This window comes from Coprinopsis cinerea, assembly GCF_000182895.1.
Source record: "Coprinopsis cinerea okayama7#130 chromosome 4 map unlocalized cont3.4, whole genome shotgun sequence".
NCBI classification, from domain to species: Eukaryota; Fungi; Basidiomycota; class Agaricomycetes; order Agaricales; family Psathyrellaceae; genus Coprinopsis; species Coprinopsis cinerea.
This window is the reverse complement of record NW_003307541.1, coordinates 2,623,756-2,647,096: the sequence shown is the minus strand read 5'-3', so window position 1 is coordinate 2,647,096 and position 23,341 is coordinate 2,623,756. Positions and strand designations below refer to the sequence as shown.

Sequence of the window (23,341 nt, the reverse complement as noted above, 5' to 3'; positions counted from 1 at the left end):
CGACGGGTTTAGAATTGCTCCCCTTATGCCCATAGTTCTCACCTTCATTTAGACTTTCCAGTCGAACTCGAAATCGTCATCTATCCCGCTCTGTGGCCGGAAAATTAGAGCAGACATCCGAGTCGGAAGAACGGTTCGCTCTTCAAGTTCGTCTTGGTCGCACTTGCGGATGTGAAGTATGGCACGACAAGCCAAGATCGAAATCGAAACCCGGTGTAGCCTTGAAACTATGTCAATTCAACAGTAAAGTGGTGGTCGTCAGAATACGTACGCGCTGAGTAATTGTACGAGATCATCCTAGCAGAAGCATCAGGCATCAGTAAGGTTGAGATCAGTTAGCGTCGTGGGCTACTCACGGGAAGGCTACCATTAACGACGGCCAGGACTTGAGCAGTGGGTTCAGTTCGACGAATTTTGCTTTCCATAACAAGTGGCCTCACCAATTAAGGTTATATAGAATGTAACTCCTGGAAGGTGAATGTCAGCTTGCGGGCTACTAGTAGGCAACGAAACTGAACATCTCACCATCGGTATAAAGCACCCACGAGAGTGTCCTTACGTTTGTTGCACGCTTGACTAGGGGATGTGAACTTCCTCCGATTTTGTCTTTTGTAAAGGAACTCACGAGCTGGCAGAGCCTTGACAGAAAGCAATATTAACAAAGCTAGGCATTCTCTAGATGAGCTCGAGAATCGGGGGGATCAAATGCAGAAGGAAGAGAACGTACCCAAGTCATAAGCGCCGGCTAATAGCCACGCAAGCTTCAGCTTCCATGCTGGAGCAACGTTTATGCACGTTGTTCCAACGAGTCCCGGATAGACTGTTCAAAGGAATAGTCAACAGAGCAGGCCGGTAAAAGAGGGATGATCTCACATTCGATTTCACCCATGAACATGGATGTGAGGACAAGAATTGCGGAGAAGATACCAGTGAATAGTAAGGCAGTGGCGGCGATAATGACTTTGCTGTGCTCCCAAACCGCCCATATACGCTTCGTCAGGAGTACTAAAGAAGCTTCAGTCTCGAACACCTTGTAGAGATAATGAATCGCGAGGGCCGGAAACTGACCTTCTGCAATAGCGATTCCTCCTACACCCCACCCTGACGGACATAGCTATTAGTTTTCGGTTGAAGACCCGGATAGACCTCTCGACGTACACCCCATGAAGCGGTAGATAGGCAGGCAGTCTTCCACTGCCGGTCGCGAAACATTTAGGTCTGAAGAACTTTCTTCAGCTCCCAACCTTTCGGATCCGTGCAGGAACTCACATATCAAGAGTATCGTCAGATCAAGGAACGGAAGGTATCTCGTCATAAGGTATAGGATCTTGGTCAAACGCCATGGTGAGTCCCAGATCAACTGGACCTCATAGTCGAGAGTAAGGAAATAGTCGTGGACCTAGAAATATAATGAGCATTCCCCGTTGTCCGCGCAAGAGAACGGTTCGTACCAGCAGAACTACAGACGCAACTGAAACCAATTATTTCTTCCCCGTTTCAAGCGGCTGATGTCTCGATACTCACTGTGCGCGTACTATATCACAGTGACAGGTTTGAGTCAAGAATAGAAATCGGAAAGAGGGCTCAACAACGTGCCTCAAAGGTTTTGGCTCGCCCTAGAAGAGCGATGGTGCGGCTTTCCATCGCAGTTGGATCCATCGCCCGCGAAGGTGTACACTGGGACCCTGACCCACTTCGTTGGGCTGGCTATATACAATTCTTCGCCACTGTAAGTGGGGCGCATAAGGAAGATCAGACATATCTGCCCAATGCCTAGTGACGGACTTCCACCGAAGTCATTGTGGGTGCACAGGTGATGGATTCGAAGTAAAAGGGTAAGGTGCCGGCCGATGCAAGTGGAAGTCTCGATTAAAGAGTTTAATGATTGACCCGACGTTGGCGGCCACTTGAGCTGCCGCACAGACCAAGTGCTTTGCAGGTATTTCGTGGCCAGAGATCGAAATTTTTGGCTCGCAAGTCTTAATTTTCAACTTCCATTGGTCTGGGACCGCTAACTGTCCCTATACGTACGCTACGGTGGGTGTGGAAGACTCGGAATCGTAATACATGCTGTAACTGTGAGATGTCCCACCATGCAGAATTCCGACATTTACGCGTCTAGACTTCTTCTGTAGGTACGAGTGGGTATGCAACCAAGCATATACAAGGCTTATGATGAATTGGTATTGAATATTGAATTCTAATGAGTATCCGCATCTTCAGAAGGCGTGATTGAATGTGAAGTCCGATAACTGCCACGGTAAAAGCATTTCCTTCTCTTGTTGTCCACGCCTCCGAATATGAAGGATAGCGCGACAGGCCAATATGGATATCGCGACTCGGTGAAGTCTGGTTGTTCTCGTTAGCACAGTGGATACACGGTAACGTCCTAAAGAACTCACGCGCTGAGAAGCTGAATTAAATCGTCCTTGAAGAATATTGAGCGAAGGTGAGGAAGATACACATTCAAGACGTACCGGAAGGCTGCCATTCGTGAAGGCAAGGGCTAAGGAGGCGTTGTCCGACTTCAGGATCGAGCTCAGAGAATCCTGTAGGTAGCTCACCGATGAGGCAGACATAGAACCTTAGACCTGAAGTCACAGTAAATTCCATGTACGACCGAAGAAGGACTTTGATTACCGTCAGAATATACAACCCAAGATACGCTTTTCGGCTTTGCCTGTTTAATGGTGTCGTAGACTACACATTGGGTTGTCAACACGACGGGAGAGATCATCGATGGCTAGTCTCACTGGCAGGGAGTGCCTTGATGGCCAATAACACGGTTATAACTATCCAGTGTCCATTACTGGCATCGGTAAATCCAGAGTGGAGAGGAGGCACAGTCACCTACCTATGTCGTACACGCCCACCAGGATCCACGAGATTCTGAGTCTCAGCGCCGGTGCCATATTCACGCAAACATTTTGCGCTTTTAGGAGCTCGGAGTTAACTGCCCTGAGTCAGTCATTCAATAATTAGCCATATTCCAACATCCACGTACATTTTATGTCCGTCATGAACTGACCGGTTAAGACGCATATGGTTGCAAAGGTCCCCGTTAGCAACAGGCCTGTAAAAGTCTTGATTGCATTGGGATGGTCTCCCCAAAGCGGCCATATCCTTATTGTGAGTAGCGCTACGTGAAGGCAAGGGTCAGTGCCTGCATTCGGCTTGGATATCGAGACACCACCGACCTTCCGCAATCGCGAACCCCGTGATTCCCCACACTACCCGAGTCCACGAGGTTGACGGGTGGGCCAATGCGTCTTTGTAGATACAATAAATTCGACGTACGAGTCATGAAACGATAGATGGGTTTGCATGCCTCCGCTGATGCGCCAAATACGTTCAAATCTAAAACTCTATCTATCAGGCAAAAGTCCCAGTAAGAGTGGGACCCAGAGGGACACTTACAAATAAGAAGCATTGTCAGGTCCAGGAAGGGTAGATATCTTGTTAACAGATAAAGAACTTTGACGGAGCACCACCGAGATTGCCAGATTAACTGAACTTCCAGATGTAAAGTAAGAAGATAATCATAGAACTGACCGCACGTTCGTCAGTAAGTCTTGCAAGGGTGGCTTCGACGTACCAGTAGCACCACAGATGCAACTGCGTCGAGGGTCAGGAATTCCATTCATTTCATGATCAGTTTTGGGCGATCAGATACTTGCCATGAAAGTACTGTAAAACGCAGGCCCGGGAATATTAGCATCTAAGCATGCGAAAAAGCACAAATTGTCGCTCACTTCGAAAACATGTGCCTGCACTAGGAGAGTGATTAAACGGGTGTCTGAGTCTGCGCCCATCGTCTCGCGAGGGAGGCAGAGTCATTACCTTCCAATGACGACAGTATGTTTTATAGCTATCGCATCGCCACTCGGCTGGGCGCTTCGCCCGTGAATCATGATCAACAGATCTGTCACCGACCTAGAGACGAGCGCCTGGTTAATCTCTGTTAAAAGAACCCCGCATCCGTCCTTGAACGGCTGTGAGGAGTTGATGTGGGATCAGAGTTCGTTCCGTGCATCATGGATCTGTCCTCGAATGTTGAATCCGAGGCGAATTTCCTTGATTTTCTTGAAATATTTTCATGAGATTTTGCTCTCCTTTGCAACCCATCAACTAATTGATCAGCAACCACGGAAATCCAGTGCAATGTGTGCGTTCACCAGAGCGATGTAACCTTGAGTTCCTCTGTCTGTAGCGTCAGCCTGGGGTTCGAAATCTCCGGGATCAGCGAGGTACATCGCCGAATTAGGAGAGGAGCTTGTATTTACATGGGATAGAACGTGTATCATGCCGCACAGGATCCAAATTCCGGAATCAAACATGTCGTTCCCCAGGTTCTACCCCCTCAGGCTGCCCGAGAATCACCATATGCGTTTCTTTCTCGGAAGTGCCTCTTCAGTCCCACATCGATCTAGAGGAAGGAACTTCTCCCAGTCACCGACTATGAAAAAGTAGAAGACTAAACCTAGCGGGTCGAGTTGTCAGTCGAGACAGCCACTCCGAGTCCTAACGCCGCGGAGACTGCGCTTCAGGATCGGTATAGGCCTGCCATACTGTCTTCCGGATACTTGCATCACGTCGAGCCTGGGCCCCATTAAGCGCTTGTACCCGTGAGGACCATTAAAAGCCTAGAATATTCCCATACAACAGTGTAAGAATGACTGAGAGACCATTGGTTCTAATATGAATCCGAGTCCCAAACAAGGTCACGCCTTCAGCGACGGCAACGGCGAGAATCCCACAACCTGGTGTAGGATGCGGGCATTTTAGCTGACAGTCATAGATTGGTAGGCGTAGACCACTCACCGCTGAACCATCATGACAAGGCACCGCATCGCCATCCAAAAAACAATTTCCCCCAAAACAGGGAATCTGACGGATGAAGGGCCTTCTGCCCGTCTTGAACCATGAAGCATGGCAAGGAGTAGGAACTGGATTGGTTTCATGATGTAGAAGAGAGAACAGTCGGAGAAGCAGCCGAAAATACAAAGAAATCCACCTCTTGTATCTCAATAATCAAGAAACGACGTGATCAACAGCATCTTCATCGAAAGGATACGACAGAAGATGCATTCGCAGAATTAGAAGCTCCATTGGTGTCATGTCTCGCCCGCCGTTAGTTGGTAATTGCTGCAGGAAGGAGTCGATGATGTTTGTTGGCCAAGTTCTCACTGGCCGCAGGAGGGCGAGGCTGTGACACCCAAAGTTGACGAACCGGTCAAAAAAGTGCATCATCGGAGGGTCGCAAGTCTTCAGAAAGTGTCTCACTCCTTCCAGCTCGCGTAGGTTCGTTCCAGAGAAGTGTTTGACGAGGCTTTGAGAACGTCGAGGTCGATCTGACAGCGCTGGGGAGGGAAGGGCGGTATCGAGTTGGGTTCTGTTTCTGGGAGTCCGAGGCAGTTCTGTATCTCCCGTCAGAATCTGGGGCTCTGATGCAGAGGAGCGTGATGTCTGCACGGCGAAAGGTCTCTGAGATGATGGCGGCGTTTGCAAGAAAGACCTTGGTTCTTGTTCCAAAGACGGGCAGCGAGATCGTTGCTGCGGTACCCTTCTACTAGTTGAAGGGTGACTGCCTGATACAGATGACCGAGCAGGCGTTATTGGAGACGACAATCGCATGTCCGGGCTCTGGCTGCCAGTGATTGACTGGGGGACGTGAGTCCAAGAGACAGCCGTGTTCATGACAGCAGGATGGACGTACTTGTTCTGTTAGATCGCCGGACGGCGGTGGTCTGTTGGGTATGGGATCGTCCACCTCCTCTGTCTTCACTCCCAGTGCAGCCTTCCAAGCGTGCCGAAGTGAACCATGATGCTTTTGGACATAAATGCGCACCCATCGAAGCTTCTCCTCCTTTCCCCGAGCGAAAATCTCGGGATAGCCCTCTAATAACTTGTGATGATAAATGATCATTTTTGTCATCTATATGGAATAGAATCAACATACCTTTTCGTCCAAACGCGCCAGGCGATCACTTTGTTGGCTCAGCACTTCTGTAAGGTCCAATAATTCCTCGACCAAATTACGGATGTCCCCCTAGCATGTGCCCATCTCAGTTTCCACTATAAATACCCAATAACACGGACAGCTCACCCTCAAGCATTCAGCAACGTCTTCCTCTACCCCCATGACCTTCATAAAATTGGTCTTGTTGAAAGTTTTGCTCATCTTGGTTGTCGAAATCTCCTGGACATCTCCTGTTCCTGTACCAGAGTCAATGATTTATGCACGAGAGAGACTAAAACCTACTCACGTATTGGAGCCATACTCGAGGTAGAGTCGTCTTGTTATCGTGAAGATATGGGAAAGGGCTTGGTGTTGGTTGGGATTCAAGAATCAAAGTTCAGGTTGCGGCCTGAGGCTCTGTATTCCCCCATACCCTTAGGGGTCCACCACGTGTCCATATCCTGCAGGTAAGGTGCCAGTGATAGAACAGTCTTGCCTCACCTGGGCTTGGAGCGTCACTTCCAGAAGTTTGGCGTCGTGTTGTCCAATGACCCTAATCAGCGGCCATGTGCTGTGTGAGACAAGCTTCGAGACGCGCGGGCGGGCGTCTCTATTCCCCGAGTTTGACTAAGGGCGATGGAACGACTCTGATGATCCAAGTCCATGAATTAGGTACATATTGATACACGAAGAGTAGCAGAGCTGAAAGCACGACAAGTAGATCTATACAGGTTTAGACTATATGGAAAGGCACAGGATGAGACCAGAGTGACCAGAAGCTTGGTAACTTCGTTACAGCACCCTAGCCCGTAATGGTATTAAATGCGATTGTGAATGCGAAAGCGACAAGAGACGAATGACTATGCGCCGAGGATGTAGACCAAGCGTTAGCCGTGATGCACCGTGAGGGAATGAAAGTGTATAGTTGTTCCGTCCGAATGAACACTGCAAAAGAATTCCAAACGAGATAAGTTCTATACCATGAGCGGAGGTAGGTCCCCCGCCCTGTAAATGACCCCGAACTCCTTCGGAAGAAAAGACTGCGAAGACATGCCATTCAAGCGCCACCTCGAGCAAGCATTCGTTCTCGCTCCTTCCTGCGTCGTCGCTTCTCCTCCTCGTGTCTCCTTTCTTCCTCAAGGGCGAGTTGCTCTTCACGAGCAGCAATGCGGGCGCTGTAGTGCGAAAGATAAGAGTTAAGATTGGATCCCACCAGGATGGAAAGAAGCTTGGTGAACGTGATACACACCTCATCTTCTCCTCGCGTTCCAGGGCCCTGGCATCGGCCTCCATGTCTTCGTCGTCACTGAACACATCCTTGCTGACGTACTTGCTTCGGTCACGTCCGAAGAGCTTCCAGATAGCGGAGCTGTAATCTTCGTCCAGATCGTCACTGTCGACAGGTGACCTGTGACGACGTTTGGGTGGAGGGGTTTCCGATCGGCTCATAGAACGAGCTCGTTTCTTGGACGTAGCAGACGACGAAGCTTTCCCGGAAGAGTAGGAACTGCCATGAGCACTGCTCTTGCTTGGTTTGGACTGAGCGGTTTTCGCCCTGTCCGCCGCCCTATCGGCTGTCGGTGGGCGAGTCGATGTGGAGGGGCGTGAAGATGATGAAGATGCCATAGTTCGAGGTGGAGGAGCAGGTTTCGAAGTAACATATTGCTTGGGAGCCGGGTTGGCCCGTTTAGGCACAGGGAGGGTAGAAGAGGGCGGTTGTGAAGCTGAAATTACCAAGGTTAAGCTGGAAAATGGTTTGGAAAAGAGGCTGCTCACAAGGAGTGGTGGTTCCAGAGGTGGGGGTCATGGAAGACGGTCTGCTCTGATCTGGCTTCTTACCAGTCTCTTTCTTCTTCGTTCCGAACCAATCGTCAAAGACAAGTGCTTGGTCCCCTTCCAAGACCTTCCCTTCCTTAGCCCGGGCCCGATCCTGCAGAATTTCATCGATAGTCCTTGTATCCCTCTTCACCTGGTTCAGCTTCACCAGTACGTTTGGCATCGCAGCCAGCCGGTTCTTCACAGACCCGCCTCCTGGGCTGGTGGACGTCGAGGGAGCCGTCATGTCAACAGCGCCTCCGGGTAGCTTGCGCCCAGGTTTGTGGTATCCCCCCGACATCGAAGACGACGCCTTCTTCGATGCACCGTATAACCTCTTGAGCTCCATCTGTTGTTTCCGCTGACGTAGCTCCTCCCGGGTCAGGGGCACTGGACCAGAATCGTCGTCTGACTCGTCTGAGCCTCGACGCTTTCCCCCGCGACCGTCTGCAGATTTTGAGCCTCCAGACGATGAAGCCATCTTCGCTGCCTTCTTGGGCCCATGAAGTAACCTGTCCCGCTCCTCCTCCTCCCGTCGCTGCAGAGCCCGCTCCTTGGCTGCCTTCGCCTCCTCCATCCGTTTCCGCCTTTCCTCTTCCTTCTTTTGCTCCTCGAAAAGTTTAAGTCGACGCTGTTTCTCCATCTCCCGCTCCTTGGCCTCCTTTTCCTCCTGCTGCTTCCTCCGTAGGGCTTCCTTGCGCTGCCGTTCCCGCAGTGCCATCTCCACAGCACTTTCCTGCTGCTTGGTTTGTGAGGCGCTCAGCGCCATAAGGTTGGCAAATGCCGACATCGTCGTTATCTGCAGGAGCTGGGGTCGTCGTCGAAGAAGGGTAAAAGGAGATGGTACAAAGAAAAGGTCAGCTCATATAGAGACAACAGTTGTCCAAAGCACCGACCGTCCGATTAATTGTTTGGTTGTGTTGGCCAAAGCACGGTTCCCAAAAGCTGTGCTTTCTTCAGCCTCCGACGTGATCCGGGAACGGCATCATGACTGCTCTTTTGTGCTACTCACGAAGAACTTCCAAAGTCATCGTTACCAAAGCCTCCTAGCATCCTGGGTTTTGTCTAGCACATTAAGGTAGGTATTGTATTAGCCAATAATCTAGAATTCATGGGACAAAAGGCATAGGCCAGAGAAAGCGGGTTCAAAGTACTGAATACACACGGGCGCTAATTGGCCGGGGGGACGAGTGTATAGGACATTGTACAGAAAGGCACATCGATCCATTGGTAGTTGTTCACTAATGATGAAGGTTCGCTCACCTTACCGTGTACCCTCCCGCAAGCATTGTTGCGCAATCTGTCGGTGCCTGCTATTCAGTCGGATGGGCGCCAAAGCAACTCAAGATATGGTGGTCAACAAAATCATGGATAGGCTATATGATAGACGCAAAAACAGTAGTACATTGTAAGGCGCTGTACTCTAATATGTAAAAGACGGTACATCGGGTAGTGGCATTGGTGATCTTGAACCAGGGATGCTCGAGCATCTGTCTTTCGCGTGGGAACCGACGCGACCGTATTATAGGCGCGCGAGCGCGTCCGCGGCGGTGAAGGCCTGTCACAGAGACTGTCAGGAAGTGAGGGAGGCAGTGAGAAGAAATAGCATACCATAAGTATAGCAGAGGCGTAGAGTCTGATCATCCGCGCTAAGGATCAGGGCTTGTAGAGAAAGTCTTCATGAATGCCAGGGTAATGGCCTAAGGGACTTAGATCGCTAATGGTGACATCGACTTTATAGACCCAGGTCCAGTCCTTCTGTTATGGGGCGTAAGTCGCTATTTAGCAGAGGCGAGCTCAAGTACATACCCGGCAGAAAGTCCTTGAAATCACGGTTCCAGTGGAATTGGGTTGAACAAATACATTGTCAAGCGCAGTAGGTGTGGGCTCTGCAAAGAAGACTTGGACCCCGACTGCGTACTGGATTATGCCGTGGTTAGTTCATTCAAAAAGTGGACGGTAGGAGGGCGTATACATACAAGTGGTTTGGGGATCTCGCGCTGTTCAGTGCTCATTATGGATTGCTGTGACGAGTCGCGTTGTTGACGGTGGAGGATTAGCGGATGAAACTATGCAGGACTCTGAGGTCGTGCAGATGAAGTTGTCGTCAGATGACGGACACAGGCGAACTCCTCTCTTATGGTTCGGCAAAGTCCTGAGCGGACAAGTGAGTCCAACGATCTCTGTCTCGTTAATTACTATATTCTACCTCTGGTCCGCCATGTCCAGTGGCAATTGTCCAAAAGCGTCGTACAATGGCGGTAGATCCCACGGGTATAGTTCCTCCGAGCCTCGAGGTCATCCCCTCGCACTTTGGCATCCTCGGTTTGATTATCCAAATTAGGATGACGTCCGAGTTTCCTTTGTCCATCAAGGAATCGCTAGGGGCCGTGTGCAGACCACATGTGGTGTCCCCGGGGGTAGTTCCCATTTCGTCTCACAATGGCGAATATCCCATTCTGGACCAACAAAGGTGAGGTCAAGATCTACTTAAAAGAGGACACACCCAGCTGGCAACCACTCCATCAGATTTTGCTTCATATTTGAGAAACCTTGCAAGGCCCCGCCGCAGCTTGCCTCCCAACCATCGATATCGACTGACCACGCCACCCACGACGCTCCGCCATGCAATACCCTCGGACAGACTTACAGTCTTGGACAACGAAATTCAACGGCGACATCAAAGTTCTTCAACGAGAGGTACCCATAATTCATAATCAGTGGAACTCCCTCGCGCCTTTCTTTGAAAGCCACGGGTACTATCTTTATGAGAGCCTCGACAAGGCCCTCAAGTTCAGCCTGGCTGCTAGGCCTCGACAATCATTCGAGTGTCAAGAGTACATCAACGAGCCAGAATACCCTTACGCACGCCGTGTAATTGCCAGGGAAGAAGTTGTGCCTTTCCATGACATTCAGGTAGATCCAATCACGCCTGACCGCATACAACATCAGTGAATCCAAAGATTTTTAGAGTTTTCGTGTCTGGCCAGCTCAAGATAAGTTCGGCCGGGAGGTGATGATAAAGTAAGTTCCGCTCTCGAAGTTTTAACTGGAAAGTTGTAACTCGTGTTTACTTAGGATGATTCATACCTCTGACATGCCCGACGCGAACGAGCTTGAGGTACATAGGCGCTTGAACACTCCGGAAGCTCGGGCAGATCCCAGAAATCATACTTTACCCACCCTCGGGTATATTGAACATGAAGCGGTTGTTTTCGCAGTTATGCCACGGTGAGTGTATAGAAGACTCTTTTCATTGGCTCGGGAGATGGTGTGCTAACCACTCACTCGTAGATGGGGACCATCATTTGTTGGACTTAGGTTCTGCACTGTCGGGCAGTTGTTCCACCTTGCAGATGTGTTGTTCGAGGTAAGTGGCCAGAGGCCTATCTGGCAATGCTCTCCTAATTCAGTTCAAATTCTGTAGGGACTCGTCTTTCTCCACGAGAATAGAATTGCACACCGAGACATTGCATGTCAGAATACGGTCATGAACGTGCTCTACCAAGAGTTTAGATACCATGGCCCTGACGCACACCTCCTCCGCAACCCGCCTGAGGTTAGATATGCTTATATCGACTTCGGTGCATCGTTGATCTTCCCCATGGACACCGACATCGATACTGTAATCCTCGAGAGGGAAAGTTGCATGGGGTTCGATTATCTCGGCATCGCAGGGGGTCGGGCGAATCCCTTCAAAGACGATGTTCTCGTCTTAGCGCACACTCTGCAGAACTGGGTTCGAGTAAGCTCCTTTTTCTGTCCTCTGGCGGAGTCATGAAATGTTGACACATACCTCAGGTGATTGAAGATGTGGTCCCCGAAATTGGCCCATACTTTGACAACATCCTATCTGACTTCAACGACCCACCTTCGGCCGCTGTTTGTCTGGAGAGGCTACGAGAGCTCAAGAAGCGCGTCTCCGACGACGTTCTGAAGTCCGCCCCTCAGGCCATGCTTTGGAAAGCTGGACGAGGTATGTCCGACCGTTCCGGAATGTTGCGTCACCCGGTCTAATCTTCCAATCACTTCAGGAATGGGTCTTCAGAAGTATACTCCAGGGCAGCATTACTAACAGTAAGAAGACTCCAATTATTCCTTTGTGCAAAGAATGAGGTACAAGTATATGTAGAGAATACACAGTGGTGTTGCAAAGAGGTGAAGTGTGCGAGCTTGGTGTGAGTAGCGACTCAAATCCGGATTTGGTCTCCGACCAAAGTCTGTGTGAGGTTACGTCTTCGGGGTTTGAACTTCTCTTGAACCATGCCATGACCTGTAATAAGCGCGGCGTGGGCAAGCCCAGCCACGGCCGGCATCCCCTGCCGAACTCCACCAAAACTCACCACAATTTCCAGCGACGGTCGGTGAACCCCGTTGGAACTGGCACAGAGTTCACCGGTGTCCAGTGAACGTTGATGTCCATAGCAATTTCCAGCGGACCCCCGTGAACGACAGCGGTCGAAGGGCCATGATCGATGGATTTCGTCCCGCTTAATGGTATCACCCCCAGTGGAATCCAGTGACCCCCACCAATCGCCAGGGGTCCTTCGCTTCGAGCTTTTAATAAACCATGTATGTACCCTCCAAGCGGCATAATTACAAGTGTATTTGTAATGTCAATAGTGAAGATACAAGTTTTATGGGTTCCGAATGCCACCTTTGAGTAGACACAGCCTTGGGCGTCTATTTAGTTGTGCGCGCCCCTTCTTCTGGCCGCAATGGTGTCGTTCCAACTTCATATCTTCTGAGAAGCGCTATTCCAATCAACGATATAAAGGTAAACTTAATTGGTATCCTGCAAAGTTTTAAGGATCAAGATACAGACTGAGACAAATGTTCGTGGCTAGAACTAGAGAAAAGATGTGATTTAACAAAAGTCCCCTTCCGGCGAGATTCAGTGAGCTTGACCCCACGTTCCAGTGGAGGTCGGCGGCATCCAGCGACCACCGAGGAGTACGGTGGAGGTCAGTGGGGGCCGGCGCTCGAGGTGAGAGGTGTTCAGCGGTCTCCAGGGCGTTCCCACACCGGTCCAACGGAGGTCGTTGGCAAATAGTGACAAACACCGAACCCCAGCGTCCACCGATGTTCACCGGAGGACACCAGGGAACTTGCCCCCCGCGCGCATATAACTCACTCCATGACCATGTCTCTCCTGAGTCTTCTCTCGATTTCTTTGATTAAACGCTCCTCGTCATCCCCTGCGCTGCAAAAATGTGGATTACATCAACTGAAACGAAAACTCGCAATGTGATCGAGGTCCCCGTTGTCCTTCGAAGTCACTGTACAGTCTCGTTGCCGTCGCATCCAAAAGATGTATATTTCAATGTCCGGTGCGTTCCAAACGCACTTCTGTCTGTTGCGCGGACTCTCAGGTATTTCTGCATGGAACTCACCTGCTTTGAGCGCTAAAGTCGTCATTCCACTATAGCCGCCTGTGTCGTCCTATATCGGCACTTCGGTGTCGATGTATGACTTCTCGGTTGCTTCCAAACTGTCACCCGTGGTTTATTTTGACACCTGCAAATGGGCTTTGACCATAACGGAGCCCGTCACAGCCCTCTCGGTCTCCTAGCGATAGCGGAATTCGACAACTTCCAAATTTACGTCGATCGTCGGTGTCCGCCAACTTATCGATCACTGCCGGTATATCAACTGGGAGGAAGGGCATTCTTGCCAGCCTCTGCCTTCCTTCATCCCGCATCTCGCCAACCGGCTACCTTCCTCGCGTGGCTTGACAGCAATGTCTTGGTTCACAGCCGCGTTCACCCAGGTCAAGGTCGCCTTCAAGGCAGGATGGACGCGCCTTGTCCAAAGCGTGGCGGCGATTGCTCGTCCTCAGAAGCCCTGCACCGCGCCTGTCCTTGTGCCTGTGCCCGCCACATTGAACAAGGATGATGCAGGCAACGCCTTTGGTAAGTTGGCACTGATATCTCGGTCAAGCTCCTGTTCTCACCCATTCGTAGCCAAAATCTCCCCTCCAATCCCGTTTGACGACCTCGCCCTTTCTCGATGTCCGCGGGCGGGTACGCCCCCCTTGCAGCAGCCCTGTCGAACTGCAGATGTCAAAAGGGGATCTCATGCGGCCAGAGCGTTGTTCCACGATCCGTTCAAAGCACCCTCTCGCGTAGGCAGCTTTGACGTCACCTCGCTCGCAACCCCAACGTCAGGTGGGATCAATAGTTCATCTGGCGCTCTGGCCACTAACCTTGCCTCAATGTCAGATGTGACAATTTCGTTCGCGGATGATTATCTTCAGTCCCCCACCGATACCAGTCGAAGCGATTCGCAATTCACGCCCATCCTCGACAGTGACACGTCGCAATCGCCCTCAATCTCGACTGCACCGACCACGCCTACGTCAATTCTGTCACCCACAATAGTCAAAGGCGAGTTTCGAAAGAATGTCTGGGAAAGCGAACCTGATGAAGAGGATAATGTGCCGTTGTCCGCACTCATGATTCGCGGAGTACGCGACGCGACGAAACGACACGCCTTGTCTGGGCCCATCCTTGCAGGGAGCAAGTGCGACAGGCCATCGTGGCTCTCCGGACTTCGACCGTCGCGGTCATGCGACGAAACCTCCTCCGTAGTTCTCGAAGTCATCATCCACACTCCTCCTGACAGTCCAGACAGCTCGAACACCAGCAGTCCATCCGTGAGCGGGGATCCAAGCGATGATTCCACGAGCAAAGCGACCGGGCGCGAGACTAAAGGGCGGTCAAACACCCCGCTCGGTTGGTGGCATGCAGCCAAGCGCAACCTGAACTTGGAGGTGGATGAAGTTTCGGTTTACAGCCTGGAATCGTACTCGCCAAGCAAGACCAACTCTCCTGCTATTACTGAGCCACTCGACCCTCGACAGGCATCTGTGGTTCCTGAAATCACCTTGACTCCTCCAAGCCAGCCCACCACTCCGGAAATGGCGTCGAACGCGGCGCACGAGGACGCTGTATCAGCTTTCCACGGCTGCGAGACCTCTGACTTGGATGTTGGAGTATCCGAAGACCGTCCCACAGCTGCATTGGACAACGCCCTCAATCCAAGCCTCCTCTTGGTACCGCCAAACGCCGAACTCTCTGAATGCGATAGGTCCGAGAGCCTGGAATCCACTGATAGCGCCACTTTGAAGCGAAGGAGGAGGAACGCTTGTCGAGTCGACACGTCGTCCATCGACCTCATAATGGCGGGCCTCGACCAAGTGTTTCCTGAATCGCGCTGTCCTTCTCCGACGATGAGTCTCGAAGACCCTAAAGGGATGTCAACGGGCTCCTCGTTCCCTTCCGCAGACTGGGAAAGCGTTGGCGAGGTCGCTTCTGAACAGGATACAAGCAGCAACGACGGAGACCGGGATCAATGGGAATCCAGGTTCTCTGATTCTTCTGATGTATGTAACCTCATGGCTGCCTCGCTTGACATTTCGCTGACTTCGCGATAACCTTTAGGATGAAGACGGCTTTTACGGACCAACGCCTTTGAGCAACCTCGATGCCCGTCGCTCTGGGGTATCCTTCCCAGACCCCAGCTCGGTCCTTTCTACTATTGCTGAAGAGGAAGAACGCGACAGTGGTTCTCACCCTCTCCTTAGCGAATCACCACGCAGCTGTCTCGAACCTTCGGCCATCATCGATAACCTGGACATGACTGCGCCAACTATCACTAAGCGGCGATGGTTTTCGATGATCGACACCGACGTCGTCCGCAATGGTGGTAATCGGACTACGAAAACGAGGCATCTTTCAGCGCCTTTGCTCAACCCAGCCCCTCCTCGCGGCATCATTGTCTCTGCAAGTGGACTTCACTGGACCTTCGTGGACGAAACCGAGGCAGGGTCGCTCACGTCCATTGTCGACAAGGCCAGACGTCAATCTGCTGTTCGACCTCTGGTATTGCCTGCAAGATCAGCCTCTCGACCATCTGTTACTGACCTTGCTCGTCCTGGCGTCACTGGCTCTTGCGCCCTCACCCCACCACCCGAAAGGTTCCCCTGCACAGACACGTTCGAAAATGTACCCATTTTGGAAGGCTTGCTGCCTTGGGCTCTCTATACCCAATCATCATCGACCTCCAGCCACTCCTCGCCGGTTCACTCCAAGCGATCGTCCGTTTCTTCCGTGTACTCTAACCTGTCCGTCTCGGGCGATTCCCCTATCATTCCCGACTCGATCGTACGGGAATTCAGTGTGGATAGCGATTCCAAAGCAGACGCATCGATTGGTCTATCCAGTAGCACCGATGATGCAGATGCTCTGGAATGTGAATTCATTTTGAACACGGCTGCGTCGCACCCACAAGGAGTAAACGGGATTTTGGCGATCTTGGATGCGCTCGAGAACTCGCGCTCGTCGTTAGCTTATATGAGGCCAACGAGTTACCTGTCGGAAACCTCAACTCGGTGGTCAGATGCTAGGTGGAGTGGAGTTGACTTCGGGGAAATGGATGCCGAAGGGAGGTTTGCTGGTGGATATGCTCTGTGATCAAATGGTAGGCCACTGCTCGCTTCCACTTGATGTATTCTTTACCATGTTTTCTTCACTTGTTATGGTTTTTCTACATGATTTCGCCTTTCGCTATGTGAATTACCTTTCCCCCTCGTTTGTGTTCTAGAGTATTTTTGTTCATGTTCGTCCCCGTCGCCGCTCTTTATGTCGTCTGTGCCACTCATTTCGTTATCGAGTCTGTACCCCTTTCCAGTCAATGCAAAGCTGTTTATACTTAGACCTCGGAAAGCATCAGGAAGTAAATGAAATCTACTTCAGGAAATCAATGCAGGTGGTCGGCGATAGATGTCACTCACAGGGTTCTGTGGTTACGGCAAATAGGGTGGTCCATCAGACGTCTTCCTTCCATGGCCTCAGTTCGACGAACATGGACGATTAATGCCTTGTCGGCTGCCGCTGTCGTGCCCATATGTCTACCGTTGGAGACGTAAGCATCTCGAGTCATTCGGCGTTCTTCTTGGACGGGCAGCTTAGTCAGAGGCGCTTGTGATTAAAAGTCCGACGGAAGGGTTTGCGAAGTCGCGATTTCGGACCGTTCTTTCACCTTCGCCCTTCTTCCTTTACTTGACATTGTCGGCTATAGGGGTTAGGACCCTCATACAAATTGACTGAGCTCCCTGCCTGTTCGGCTTTCTTCCTCTTGACCCCAAGGAAAGGCCAAACCCTTGTCCCAGCAATTGGTGTACTAGCCCCCTAGCTCTCTACCCATCGTTCTCTTGCTCATGACCTTTGCGACGACAAACTACGACTAACGACGAACAACCATGACCGCTACGCAAAATATTATTGACGAAGAAACACCGTTGTTGAGAGGAGAGGATGGAAATGTGAAGAAGAAACAGGTTACACCCCTACCCTGGTTCCAGTTCTCGTTGGTGTTGCTCCTGCAACTCGCGGAACCGTTGACCTCGCAGGTTATCTCGCCGTTTATGCCTCAGGTGCGTAATGTTGAGTGCGATGTGTATAGAACGTGTCCTGAATGATTGGCGTGCAGTTGATTCGTGAGTTGGGGATCACAGGAGGCGACGAAGCCGCCGTTGGGTATTATGTCGGGATAATGGTAAGTGGGGCTTTCCGGGTCTACTTGGTTCCTGTAGTTGACCTCTTCTTCTTGCAATCTTGCACAGCATTCTATATTCTTCTTGACCCAAGCCTTGACCGTGCTGCATTGGAGTAGACTCTCCGATACCATCGGACGAAAACCGGTAATCATCATGGGACTCACCGGTCTCTCGCTCTCGATGTATTCGTTTGGTCTCTCGAAGACGTTCTGGGGCTTGGTACTCAGGTGCGTCGTATTTTTTGTAGCGTGGGCCCTTGGCTAACTTTTGGCTGCAGTCGAAGCTTGAATGGCGCCCTCAGTGCGTAATTATCTTGTCGCCCCATTGGGAATCGCTACTGACAACCATCTGCAGATGGAAATATTGGCGTCATCAAGAGGTAAGGCCTGTGAATCATTACTTGACGCGTTACTTATCGTTCTGTAGTATGATGGCAGAGATGACCGACGAAACAAACATCTCAAGAGTGCGTAATCAGGCTACCTTGCTGTGGTTTCCGTTTCCTAACGCGACGTTCTCTAGGCTTATGCTTATTTCCCCATCTCGTGGTCCACTGGGAGCACCGTAAGTATGGGACGATATTTCTCCGGAATCCTTGCTTACCTTCCTCCCAGCTCGGTCCTATCATCGGCGGTTCGCTCTCTAAACCCGCGGAACGCTTTCCGCGATGGTTTGGCGACAGTGAATTCCTCAAAGCGTATCCTTACTTCCTTGCATGCGCTGTTCCAGCGACATTCTCGCTCACAGCACTCATTGTGACTCTCTTTTTCCTCAAAGAAACACTGCCCAACCCTATCTCTATCAAGCAACTCTTGAGAATACGAGGCCAAAAATCGGACCTTGTCCTCCAAGGCGTTGTCGGTTCGCAGGACCCCTCAGTTACCCAAAATCCCTCACCAAAACCTTTACCGAGCGAAAAGCAACTACCCCTGCGATCACTACTCACTCGGCGCGTTATCATCGCTGCCGGAAACTACGCCACCATCTCGTTAGTCGACATTGCCTTCCGAGCCATCCAACCTCTCTTTCTCTCTACCCCAATTGAGATGGGTGGGCTCGGGCTGCCACCACCTATCATTGGCAACCTGCTTTCCATCTACGGAGTCTTCAATGGAGTCTTTCAAGTGTTCTTCTTTGCGAAGATCAATGATAGATTCGGGTCTCGGAATACCTTCTTAGCAGGGATGGCCTTTGCGATACCCGCTTTTGCTTTATACCCTTTGCTGAATATGATGGCTAGGAGTCAGGGCCTCACGCCGATGGTCTATGGCCTTGTAGTGTTCCAGATCCTCATCTCCATTGGAATGAGCTTGTGTTATGGTGCGTTGGACTCGGATTGGTGTTGTAGCCCAACAGTCACTGATAATGTTTTACAGGGGCTGTCTTCATCTTTATTGCTGCCGCAGCACCTAACCGTGCGTCCCTTGGGGCCACCAACGGTCTCAGCCAGGTAGAGTGTGAAATCATCTCTTAACACTACCTCGAAACTGACGTTCGCTCTAGATGACGGTTAGTGTGATGAGAGCAATCGGTCCCGGAGTTGCCACCTCCCTCTACTCCCTCTCGTTGTCTAGGAACTTGTTGGGAGGGTGGATGGTGTACTACGCCCTTATAGGCATAGTATTTGGGGCGCTCTATGTGGCGAGCTTTTTGCCTCGCCGTGTCTGGAGTCAGTCATAGATACCTAGATACGACGACTCCTGTAAGTTTTTAAAATTAAAAAGCAATAGATTCATTCAATTCTACAGGCTTCGCGATGTGCAAATTCATACGGACGATCGATACCAAGGATATTGACATTGCTCGAGGACTGCGCATAGTATAATACGGCATTAAAGCTCGCTGGTGGGCCTTTTCACCGTCGACCGAGTAAGTTTCCGACGACGCCTCTGTTGAATGCGTTGTATGTACATCGCCAACCACGTCGTATGCTGGATGTTATTAACGTCTGCTCTGATTGTAGGGTTGTTCAACACGATCTAAACGAATGTCAGCAAACTTCAAAGGAGGGGGCCTCATGGCTGCGCACCGTGTCGACCGCTCTGGGGATGGCGTAGCGCTGTTCCGTTGCCGTGTGGTAAACGTTCAGGCATCGTTCTACTGCTTGGTTAGAGCTCGACTTCAGGTACGTTCGGTAAGACGGTAACTGAGAAGGCGAACGCACAACTCACTTTGAATTCCTGAAAGGCGATCTCGTCTGTGATTCCGAACCATGGCTTTGACGCGACGCTCGACTTTTGTTACGGTCAGTGTCTAGCCTCAGATGCCGGGTTGGACTGACTAGGCTTACCTTCCCCAATTCCCATTCTCCCTGGGGTTAAAGGTGCACGGGCTGTGGATGAAAAGGGTCTTCCCAGTCTTTGCATCATGGCGGTTACAAGGTGGAATCTTGAACAGTGGATTTTTGACAGTCTCGAGGTCCTCAGTCTTCTTGCCTTAGTCTCCGCACGGTAGGTGTTCTAGAAACGACCAAAGGATTGCAACAGATTGGCATTTCAAGGACTGGGAGTTGGCTTGTTGCTGCAGGTACTCCAAGAATCTCGGCCAGCGGGTCCGCCGATCGGTCGGAAGGTCTCATTCCAGGACCCCGACAGCGCGTCGACGCGTCGGACGCGTCAATTAAATGTGGCCCCTATCGAGGCATGTCTGAGTCTCTCGCGTATCCTAAAGCAACGATGTTTGTTTATAGTTGGGAAAAGACTCCAAAGGGTAAAAGCAAACTAGAGGCGCAGTCCCGTAACTTTCTTCTTTATTGGGCTAGTTTCAGTTTCGCAGTTGGGGATTCTCTGATTGTGGGACTCTTGGACAGACGAACAAGAACAGATAGAATGAACTAACACTACAGGTGCTGGTCGCACCCTTTTCTCTTATGAATTAGGGGGACTCTGCTTCCTCGGCCAGCCTCATGTTAGTTTTTCACCTCGACCTGTAACTCGAAACTCGCCATCTCGGACGCAAGAGAAGTTGCCCTGCCTCTGGTTCTCGCTGTCTTGTTGGAGGAATCAGCCACTGTTTTTCGGCGCCTTCATCACCCATTCAGGTAGTATTATAAGCTGCCTTCGACAAATCTACAGAAGGCTTGATAGAAACACACGGATCAGGCCGAGTCAGAGTATCTCCGAGGGGCATTGAATTCGTGACAGGTAGCTAGACGAACAAAACTTTCCTGGTACATTGGCGCGTTCATCGATCACTGCCCGGTGCCCCTATCTCGGTCGCCCAGATACCAGTGCGTCCCATTGTATATACCTTCCCAGGGGCTATTAGAGGTCGGCTTTCCTACCCTCGACCCTTATCCCTATAGAATTTGAAGGCTTCGACGAGCATGACGGCTTGCAAAGGCGTAATCTTCGTATCGTTTTCGGGGTCTCCGTTGTAGCGCTTTTGGAAGTCCTCGATAATCCTGACGACCGTGTCTCGAGGCTGTTGGGCCACTCCAATTATTGTTTCCTCGTCATGAAAACCGAAGGCAATAAACGATTGTGCGAGCCAGCGTAGAGACGGCACAACCGTGTCCAGAAATTGAAGAACGCTGTGATCTCTCTCTGTTGAAGAGGACTCCCTGTGTGTGGGCACGGAATCGTGCGAGGTAGCAGGGGATGTCTGTGAACCTGGGTGCCTAGAGGCGCGCGGCAATCTGGTTGATCTGGCCTCTTGGGTAACCATGGAAGAGGTGGGTACTTCGGGCGACTGTGATCGAGATTCGGCCGGCGTTGGAGGTGATGCTTCTTCAACTTCACCTACACCAAGTAAGCCTCTTATGCCAGTGGGAGTGGAGGACACTGATCAACTCACTGCATGGATGGTCGCGGGCTGGACGGGTGTCTAACCTTCGGGCGCTGGTGACTGCATTGGGACGTTTGCTTCTGTTGGCACCCCGACGAGTATGTGCTTTAGAGCGCGAGCAAGTCAGGCCTCTTTTTTCACGCTGCTTTGCATGGCGATCAAGCACAAGTTTCTTTAGTATGTGCTCGTGTGCAGGTAGGTTCAGATCAACCAGATCTGGGTTCTGCGCACCAATCTTCAGCAGGACAGCGAGGTCTCCCATCAGCAAGTGAGTGGAAGAAACATCGCCTTATCCACTTACTTTCGCCACAACACGCTCCACCCGCTCTCGTTGCTGATATCCTGTGATTGTAATGTCGAGATATCGAGACACTGCTTCATCACAGCGGCTCTTTAGGCGATAATGAGCATAGCTTTTGAGCACATGTGTCCCACTTACTCTGAACTGATCAATGCACTCCCCCTCTGCTATCCCAAGCACCTCTTTGAGTTCCGCTGCAACTCCAGATGAGAAACGGAAGCCTTTGCGTGATTTCATGGCCTACCTCTCGTGACAGTGGGCATGGTGGTCCAACAAGACGGATATAAAGTCAAAGACGTTGTAAAAGTCGCCACTCAGGGCATCCAAGGGCCGGTTTCTTCCCACCCACCGGGGCTCGCCCGACGGGCGCTTAATTACATAAACCCTGACAAAGCTCGCAGCATGGGAGAGACCCCGGTGTAACCGAATACCTCAGAGTCCAATTGATACGAGCATTGAGAGGATACTACTGTGACAATGCCCACTTTGCACTTGTTTCAACTTTTCGTCCAAGATAGCAATGCTTCCACCAACAGTGAGGCTTGCACCCCTGAAACCTTCCTCCCATTGACTTCGTTCAAGTTGTGGAATTTTCGGAAATCGTTGACGATCCTTTGAATCCTTTCTCGACTTTGCTGAGAAATTACGTTGAGAGTTTCAACTTCGTCAAAGCCGAAGCTACGCATGGAAGGATAAAGCCACGACAAAGCCGGCGACATTGAGCTTAGAACAGAACGGATGGTGTCTTCGGCGGTTTCAACGGAACCGGTTTTCTTCTTCTTCCACGAAGCCGAACGTAGTGATGTGCGCCTCTGCCCAGAGCTGACGGTGGTGATGGAATACGCTCGTGAACGACCACTAGAGCCCACCGAACTCGAGCTTCGAAGAGTCGACAGTGACCCGGAGGAATGTATTTCTGTGGGGCTAGAGTCCCTTCCGATAGTGGATGGGCGGCAAGAAGCGACTGACACGGTTCGAAGACCTGGTGCGGGGTAGCACTCAGTTGCCCTGCTCCAAAGACACATAGAAGCTGCCCTCACCGATCAGCATCGACGACCTGAATGTGCTGGTGCGTGCTCCTACTGAAGGGATATACAAAGAGTCCCTTTCCTCTTTCCCGGCGACCCCTTTGGACCTCGTATAGCCACGCTTTTGTCGCTTGACCGTGTGTTGCCTATATATCCATCTTTTGAGAACAGACGTGTGGCCCCGCTTTGTCAAGTCAATGAAGATGTCGGGATTCCCTGTGACTACCTGCCAGGCAAACACGGTCAATATGATACAAAGATTGCCTGCACAACGGACAGTTCACCTGTTTGAGCGCTCTTTCAACCTCCAATAGCTGGCTCGTGGTTGTCTTGTTTAGGTCTAGGTGACTTGCCATAGCACATGCAATTGAACCCTACAAATCAGTCGGCCCATGAAGTTATGTTTCTGGTGTATGGATCTCACCTGGAGTCGCTTCGCTCTTGGGTCCAATGTTGACAAGTCCAGAGCGTCGCATACCGCACCTTCACGGTTGATAGTGAGTTAGTATGTATGTATAACACAAGTAGATCCAACTCACTGAACGAGATACTGTATCTAGCCATGTTGGCACCGGGTAAGAGCTTGCAGCGTGCTCTGATTGTCGATATCGCCCGCGTCTTTCTTTCCTGCCGGTCCAAGCCATCACCGCGGGTCCACGGCCGTGAGCCGCGGGCGCTTACTGACTCGAATTCATACCCACGCTCAACACTCAAAGGTCAGCTTGTGAATGCATTTTCGACCTTGGGTTCAAGCTAAATTGGCATCGATTTGCATTGCCGTAACCTCAGGCACATCTGGTTCCCAGAAGGGCTTCAACCAATAAGAAGGAATCTTAATAAGGAGACATCTGTTCCGGTCATTAGTCTCGACATCTGGAGTAAACATCGCATAT

General features: G+C 51.0%; 9 protein-coding genes across 9 annotated transcripts; 3 read left to right on the top strand and 6 right to left on the bottom strand.

The window, feature by feature from the left end:
* Window positions 1-48: 48 nt before the first annotated feature.
* CC1G_07616 (hypothetical protein) lies at window positions 49-1,800 on the bottom strand (the record flags this gene model as incomplete). Its single annotated transcript, XM_001836481.2, has 13 exons — window positions 49-90; window positions 164-227; window positions 272-297; window positions 357-385; window positions 441-467; window positions 526-576; window positions 728-820; window positions 874-1,005; window positions 1,069-1,101; window positions 1,159-1,218; window positions 1,270-1,399; window positions 1,695-1,727; window positions 1,786-1,800. 13 exons carry the CDS (start codon window positions 1,798-1,800, stop codon window positions 49-51), a joined length of 735 nt encoding a protein of 244 aa, XP_001836533.2.
* A 562-nt stretch (window positions 1,801-2,362) lies between these two features.
* CC1G_14451 (hypothetical protein) lies at window positions 2,363-3,644 on the bottom strand (the record flags this gene model as incomplete). The annotated part of the gene is made up of 7 exons (XM_002911407.1): window positions 2,363-2,389; window positions 2,478-2,506; window positions 2,565-2,630; window positions 2,855-2,958; window positions 3,005-3,139; window positions 3,418-3,508; window positions 3,596-3,644. The coding sequence occupies 7 exons, from the start codon at window positions 3,642-3,644 to the stop codon at window positions 2,363-2,365; spliced, it is 501 nt and encodes a 166-aa protein (XP_002911453.1).
* Window positions 3,645-5,279: 1,635 nt separating this feature from the next.
* CC1G_07615 (hypothetical protein) lies at window positions 5,280-6,279 on the bottom strand (the record flags this gene model as incomplete). Its single annotated transcript, XM_001836480.2, has 6 exons — window positions 5,280-5,417; window positions 5,473-5,661; window positions 5,717-5,905; window positions 5,960-6,049; window positions 6,107-6,216; window positions 6,267-6,279. 6 exons carry the CDS (start codon window positions 6,277-6,279, stop codon window positions 5,280-5,282), a joined length of 729 nt encoding a protein of 242 aa, XP_001836532.2.
* Window positions 6,280-7,016: 737 nt separating this feature from the next.
* On the bottom strand, window positions 7,017-8,564 carry CC1G_07614 (hypothetical protein; the record flags this gene model as incomplete). Its single annotated transcript, XM_001836479.1, has 3 exons — window positions 7,017-7,134; window positions 7,209-7,683; window positions 7,736-8,564. The coding sequence occupies 3 exons, from the start codon at window positions 8,562-8,564 to the stop codon at window positions 7,017-7,019; spliced, it is 1,422 nt and encodes a 473-aa protein (XP_001836531.1).
* A 1,835-nt stretch (window positions 8,565-10,399) lies between these two features.
* CC1G_07612 (other/AgaK1 protein kinase) lies at window positions 10,400-11,849 on the top strand (the record flags this gene model as incomplete). Its single annotated transcript, XM_001836477.2, has 7 exons — window positions 10,400-10,690; window positions 10,746-10,798; window positions 10,853-11,005; window positions 11,069-11,144; window positions 11,202-11,519; window positions 11,576-11,750; window positions 11,809-11,849. The coding sequence occupies 7 exons, from the start codon at window positions 10,400-10,402 to the stop codon at window positions 11,847-11,849; spliced, it is 1,107 nt and encodes a 368-aa protein (XP_001836529.2).
* A 1,665-nt stretch (window positions 11,850-13,514) lies between these two features.
* Window positions 13,515-16,248, top strand: CC1G_07611 (hypothetical protein; the record flags this gene model as incomplete). Its single annotated transcript, XM_001836476.1, has 3 exons — window positions 13,515-13,686; window positions 13,738-15,158; window positions 15,217-16,248. 3 exons carry the CDS (start codon window positions 13,515-13,517, stop codon window positions 16,246-16,248), a joined length of 2,625 nt encoding a protein of 874 aa, XP_001836528.1.
* A 670-nt stretch (window positions 16,249-16,918) lies between these two features.
* CC1G_07610 (hypothetical protein) lies at window positions 16,919-18,807 on the top strand (the record flags this gene model as incomplete). The annotated part of the gene is made up of 9 exons (XM_001836475.2): window positions 16,919-17,210; window positions 17,267-17,332; window positions 17,400-17,560; window positions 17,611-17,633; window positions 17,688-17,712; window positions 17,760-17,799; window positions 17,856-17,897; window positions 17,948-18,653; window positions 18,710-18,807. Exons 1-9 carry the CDS (start codon window positions 17,037-17,039, stop codon window positions 18,805-18,807), a joined length of 1,335 nt encoding a protein of 444 aa, XP_001836527.2. The 5' UTR covers window positions 16,919-17,036.
* A 1,805-nt stretch (window positions 18,808-20,612) lies between these two features.
* On the bottom strand, window positions 20,613-21,683 carry CC1G_07609 (hypothetical protein; the record flags this gene model as incomplete). Its single annotated transcript, XM_001836474.2, has 5 exons — window positions 20,613-21,073; window positions 21,129-21,354; window positions 21,421-21,510; window positions 21,559-21,614; window positions 21,665-21,683. The coding sequence occupies 5 exons, from the start codon at window positions 21,681-21,683 to the stop codon at window positions 20,613-20,615; spliced, it is 852 nt and encodes a 283-aa protein (XP_001836526.2).
* A 234-nt stretch (window positions 21,684-21,917) lies between these two features.
* On the bottom strand, window positions 21,918-23,012 carry CC1G_07608 (hypothetical protein; the record flags this gene model as incomplete). Its single annotated transcript, XM_001836473.1, has 5 exons — window positions 21,918-22,402; window positions 22,461-22,674; window positions 22,733-22,777; window positions 22,873-22,931; window positions 22,988-23,012. The coding sequence occupies 5 exons, from the start codon at window positions 23,010-23,012 to the stop codon at window positions 21,918-21,920; spliced, it is 828 nt and encodes a 275-aa protein (XP_001836525.1).
* Between the last annotated feature and the right edge of the window lie 329 nt (window positions 23,013-23,341).